We start from the raw sequence: 6,000 nt of genomic DNA, 5'->3' as shown, positions 1-6,000 counted from the left end.
GTTCAAGACCAGCCTGAGCGAGACCCCCTGTCTCTACTAAAAATAGAAATAAATTATCTGGACAACTAAAAATATATATAGAAAAAATTAGCCGGGCATGGTGGCGCATGCCTGTAGTCCCAGCTACTCGGGAGGCTGAGGCAGGAGGATCGCTTGAGCCCAGGAGTTTGAGGTTGCTGTGAGCTAGGCTGACGCCACGGCACTCACTCTAGCCCGGGCAACAAAGCGAGACTCTGTCTCAAAAAAAAAAAAAAGTAAACAAAAAAATAATAAAGGGAATCAGAATCAGATGATATTTGTCAAAACTGATCAATTTGTGCACTTGCAAATTTGAGTCTTTTACTCCTTGCCTATTAAAAAAGAATCTAAACAAACACTGAGCTATAGTTAATGATGTGCACGTTGAAGTATCTGGGGCTGTTTCAGTTTGCTGGGGCTGCCCAGCTTGGGGTGGCTTGAACAATAGAAATAGACTGTGTCACAGTCCTGGAGGCTGGAAGTGCAAGATCAAGGTGTCGGCAGGGCTGGTTCCTTCCGAGGGCTGTGAGGGAGAATCTGTTCCAGGTCTTGCCCCTCTGCTGTGGCTTCTGGTGGCCTCTGAGGTTCCTTGGCTTGTAGGTGGCCGTCTTCTCCCTGTGCCTTCACATTGTATTCTCTCTGCACACATTTGTCTCTGTGTCCAATTCTCCCCTCCCTTTTTTATTCCCCATCTTCTATCCTCCCAACTCTCATTCCCACCAGATTTCCCTCCTTTTTAAGGACACTAGTTATATTGGATTAAGGCCCACCCAAATGACCTCATCTGAACATGACCATCTGCAAAGACTCTATTTCCAAATAAGGTCACATCCACAGGTACTATGGGTTAGGACTTCAACATTTTTTTTTTTTTTGAGACAGAGTCTCACTCTGTTGCCCAGGCTAGAGTGCAGTGGCGTCATCATAGCTCACTTCAACCTCAAATTCCTGGGCTCAAGCGATCCTCCCGCCTTGGCCTCTCAGAGTGCTAGGATTGCAGGCCTGAACCACAGTGCCCAGCCTACATCTTTTGGGGGACACAATTCAACCCATAACAGGGCTGAAGTATACTGATGTCTGCAGCTTACTGTGAATGCATGAAAAACACAAGATGAAATCTATGAATGAAGAGAGGGATGGCCAGAGGGACAGACACTTCACAAAGAAAGTGGAGCAAAATGTTAATGGCAGAATCAAAATGGGACGTGCAGTTGTTTTGACTTTCTGAATATCTAGAAACTTCCATAATAACTGGGTGTTGGGGATGAAATGGTATGATGGGAGGGGTTTGCTTTCAAATAATCCAGTGGGAGCCAGGTTTGGTGGCTCATACCAGTAATCCCAGTACTTTGGGAGGCCAAGGTGAGAAGATGGCTTGAGGCCAGGAGTTCGAGACCAGCCTGAGCAACATACTGAGACCCTGTATCTACAAGAAATTAAAAATTTAGCTGGATGTGGTGGCACATGCCTGTAGTTCCAGCTACTTAGGAGGCTGAGCCAGGAGGGTCACTTGAACCCAGGAGTTCGAGGTTACAGTGAGCTGTGATCACACCACTGCACTCCAGCCTGGATGACAGAGTGGGACCCTGTCTCTTAAAAAAAAGAAATGATAAATAAATAATATAATCCAGTGTGGGTGGGAAGTGAGGTGGAGTGAGTTATGGATGAAACAATAAAGGTCGTATGATGATAACTGTTGGAACTGGGTAATTGGGGGTGCAATCCCTTCATGATGGGGAGCTTGATGTACCCTGTATCAGCAGTGGTTTCTTCCAGTCCTCGGGACACTACCATGTCCCAGCCAGCCGAACGTCTGAGATCCAGAATGGTCTTCCTCAAATCCATTTCTATAGTTTTATGCTGTCTAGGCCCTGTCTTCAGAATTAACTTTCGGCTAATTCATGGGCTCTGTGGGGTTGTGAGGAGGACTGAGTTCCTCCACCTACCGTTGACCGGATCTAGAATCAGGACATCCTTCCCCTACACCAACCCAGAGTTAACTCCATCTGTTCCCAGGGGGGCTCAGGGCTCAGAGTGGAAGGTGAGGGGTGAGAGGGGAGGTGGAAGGCTGGGGCAGGGGAAAGGGTGGCCTTTCCTCCTTATTTAGGGACAGACATTTCCTTTTATTGAGACCTTCAATGTCTCTCCTCACATCTCTCAAAAAAGGGACAATTTCAAACCCCACTACTATTTAATAATATATATTTAAAAATTTTTTTTATTTCAGCATACTACAGGGGTACAAATGTTTAGGTTATATATATTGCCTTTGCCCCACCCGAGTCAGAGATTCAAGCATGTCCATCCCCCAGAAGGTGCACACCGCACCCATTAGATGTGTGTATACCCATCCCCTCCTCCCCTCTCCCATAATAATATATATTTTTAATGGCATTTTACTCAGAGACGAAGTGCTTCCTCCCAAGTCATGAATGTACTCCTCCAATCCTTGGAATGTTTAATGTGTCTTTCCATAAAAAGGACTTCTTCAAGTCCTGGTACTAATAAAATTTTGTTTTGTTTTGAATGGGGCTGCCTGTGGCTCTTCAGTGGCAGACAGCCCCCACTCCCATATTAGAAATGGACTTGCCCTGTCACTAAAACTGCTGAGCAATATCCGTCCTCTTAGAATCCCAAGCCCCATGCAAACCCAAATGGTTGAATCCATTGAACCTGGAAGGTGGGCTCTTCTCAACCTCACCCCCGTCACCCCAGGGTTTGTCTGAGTGGATGTTGCCAGGATCCAGAACTCACCCTCAAGGCTCATTCCAGGAATACTTGGTTTCTGAGATTAGAAAGGGATAGTGGGGTAGGATTTTGTGACAGAAATGGACTCTTCCAGTTCCCTTTGCCCCAAATTTCTCAAAGCCAGTTTACCAAAGAGTCTCTAGGGAGCGGCAGAGGCAGTGGGGGCCCGGCCAAAACAGATACACCCATTCCTTCCTCTAACAAGTGTTGTCAGCTCTTCAATCCCAGGCCCCATTCTTGCTCTGGAGGAGCTCCAAGTTTGGTGGAGAGGATAATCAATTTTGATTTGGTGTCTGCTACAATAGAGGCTGCCCCAGGCATTGTGGTTGGAGGAGGAAAAGAAAAGTCAACGTATATTGAAAAATGGTTAAAAGCCATAATTTAGTTTAAATTCTTATTTTTCCACTTCCAAGCTGTGTGACCGTGGACGAGTCAATCAACCTCTCTGGACCTCAGTTTTAACGTCTGCATAATGGGACTTAGCCTTGAATGACGGTTCGTTCACTCAAGGATTCCAGGTCTCCTGACAAGTCCCGACGTACTGGGGTCAGAGCGTGGGGGCGGGGTAAGCGAAGGCTTCCTGGAGGAGGATTGTAGCAGTAGGGGGTGAGGGAGTGGAGGGAGAAAGGGAACACAGACGCTTGCGCAGTGAACAACTCACGCACCATTGCCCCGCCTAGTCCCTGCTCTGCAGCAGGGAATTGCAGGCGTCGCTCCACCTATCCCAGCCCTGCGGAGTGACACCCTCTTCTCTTTCCTTCCCTATGGATCTTCGCCCTTCGCCCGCCCCCACAACCGCCCAATCGAGGGCGGAAGTAGGACAGATTCGCGAATCCGCGACGCCTGAGGGGGCGATCTACCCGCCTATTGGTCCCAGTCAATTCAAGTCCCGCCTCCTGAGGTCCGTTTCCCCGCCTTCCTTCACGACCCTACCTCCCTTCTTAGAAAGGGGCTACATCCAATCAGTGTTGGCGCTGGTCGTGCGGAGGGGGCGGTGCCATGCTACGAACTCGAACCCCGCCTGTCTCTCGAGCAACGCCTCCTCCCCCACTCCCGAGCGGAAATAGCGGAGCCCTGGGCCAATCGCAGTGCTGTGCCTTTGCCTGGTGGCCAATGAGAGAGGAAGTAGGGGGTGAAGCCGGAGACTGAGAGGCAGGAGCCAGAACCAGTGGACGGCTGAGACTCCGGACGGCGGAGCGCAGGGGAGGGACCTGGGGGCGGTGCCACGGCCTGCCAGCCCGCCCGCCCGCCAGCCAGCCCTCCCCCTCGGCCGGCCGGGCTCCTTGGCGCTGCCTGGGGTCCTTTCCGTTCGGTCCCCGCCTGTCAGCCCCCGCTGCGCTGTGCCCCGTCCGGCCAGGCCTGGAGCCGACACCACCGCCATCATGCCGGCCGTGTCCAAAGGCGATGGGATGCGGGGGCTCGCGGTGTTCATCTCCGACATCCGGAACTGTGAGCGCGCGGCCGGGGGACACTGGAGACGCGGGGGAGGGGGATATCATGAAATTGAGGGGTTTGGGGGTCACAGAGGGACTCAGGGGATAGAAAACCTTTGCGGTCGTAGAGAGAAAGGATAGATGGGCCCCGGGGGGAACTTTAGGGTGGGAGGAATGCAGGGGCTTGGGGTGTCACAGAGTGCATCTTGAGGTGACGACACGGAGTAGCTAGAGGGGTCCGGGAGGGTCTGGTCTGAAAAGAGAGAAGGCTAGTGAGGTCCCAGGAGTGAGAACACAGAGGTGTCCCCTGGGAAAGATAGAAACGACTGGGGGATCGTACAAACGGTAGGGTTAGAGGGATCCCTGCTGTAGACAGAAAGAGGAGGAGGTGCATGGGGGGGTACCCTGTGGAGCGATGGAATGGGAGGAGGCCAGAGGGGACCTGGAGGATGTGGACCATAGGCAGCCTCACGGGGCAGGGCTTGAAGGGCCCGGAGAGGGGGTGTCATAGAGGGGAAGGGGCTAGCTAGGTCACTGAGGTGCATGACTAGTGGCATAGAGGAGGTCTAGGAGTGGTTGAAAGTCCAGAGGCTTGGGGAGGAAAGATGGGAAGGGAGGGAAGTATGGGGGTACCTTGGGGAAGCATAGAGGGGCCTAAGGATGAGGGATTGCTTAGAAGACATGGGAGGCATTTGGGGAGGTGCTAGAGGGGCTACTGAGGGAAAAGGAGGGACCAAAGGAGCACAGAGGGTAGGGGCTGCAGGTGTAGAGTCTTGAGAGAACCCGAGACAGGGAATGGGGACCTGGAAAGGATAGGACCTTATGGAGTGGGGGCTTGGGAGATGTGTCAGAAGAGGGAGAGCCAAGATCTCAAGGAAGGAGTCAGGGGGCCTGGAGGGTTTGAGGGGTAGAGATCTGGAAGGCTGGGAGGTAGGGGAAGCCTGTCCCAGAGAGAGGTCAGGGGTCAGGGAGCAGGACAGGCCTGGGTCTGAGCCCTTCCCTGTCTGACCACATCAATATGGGGACAGTGATTCCTGCTAGGAAGGGTTGTGACGATGGGAGGCCTGGTGGCAAGTCAGTTCTCAACTTCTGGGAGCGGCTGTCGGTGTTTGGAGCTGCCAAGAGCGTTCCGAGGCTTTATCTGCATGGGCTTTGGGGTCAGCCAGGCCTGGATTTGAGTTTGAATGCTGCTACTCCCCAGCCGTGTGACCTTGAATGAGGGACTTCACCTCTCAGTTTCCTCATCTGTCAGAGAGACTGCTGATGGCACCTTCCTGAGGAGGTGGTTGTGCTAATGCACGTGAGTGAGGCCCTTCACATGTTCCAGGCACTAGACAGATCTTGGCTATTGTTATTTGGCTGGATCTAAAGAGCAGTTAAGTGCCCAGTGATTATTTTAGAATTGAGTAGTTATGGAAAGATCTGGCACGTAGTAGGTGCTCAGTGAACAGGACGGGTGGAAACTGTTGGGTGTCAGTTGGAGGAGAGACGACACAGTTGTTACGACAAGGAGTGGCACTAAGAGGGGCTTTGGCCCAGGTGGGGGCCCGCTGCTCAGAGCAGACGTGTATTGCCTCTGCTCCCTACAACCACGTGACCCTCAGCAAATCATTTACGCTCTTTGAGGCTGAGTTTTCTTGTCTGCAAACTCCATTAATGACAGCATCTTGTCTCTGAAGGTGCATTCATTCACTTGACATACACTTTTTGATCACGATAGCATACCAGGCCCTGTGCTAGGTGCTGGGGCTGCAGCGGTATACAAGAATCCCTATTCTTGGGAGCTCCCATGCCCCCAGGG

The 6,000-nt window shown here is 52.0% G+C and overlaps 1 protein-coding gene across 2 annotated transcripts in view; it reads left to right on the top strand.

The window, feature by feature from the left end:
- The first annotated feature begins 3,990 nt into the window (after nucleotides 1-3,990).
- AP2A1 (adaptor related protein complex 2 subunit alpha 1) overlaps nucleotides 3,991-6,000 on the top strand; it is a 32,323-nt gene continuing 30,313 nt past the window's right edge. For both annotated transcript variants that reach the window (XM_045531126.1, XM_045531125.1), the window contains exon 1: nucleotides 3,991-4,215. In XM_045531126.1, coding sequence (XP_045387082.1) covers nucleotides 4,149-4,215 — 67 coding nt within the window. In that variant the 5' untranslated portion in view covers nucleotides 3,991-4,148. The remainder of the gene's footprint in view (nucleotides 4,216-6,000) is intronic.

The sequence above is a fragment of the Lemur catta genome, chromosome 19 (genome assembly GCF_020740605.2).
Source record: "Lemur catta isolate mLemCat1 chromosome 19, mLemCat1.pri, whole genome shotgun sequence".
In the NCBI taxonomy this organism is placed as follows: Eukaryota; Metazoa; Chordata; class Mammalia; order Primates; family Lemuridae; genus Lemur; species Lemur catta.
The sequence above is the reverse complement of the archived record's forward strand: the minus strand, read 5'-3'. Positions and strand labels throughout refer to the sequence as shown.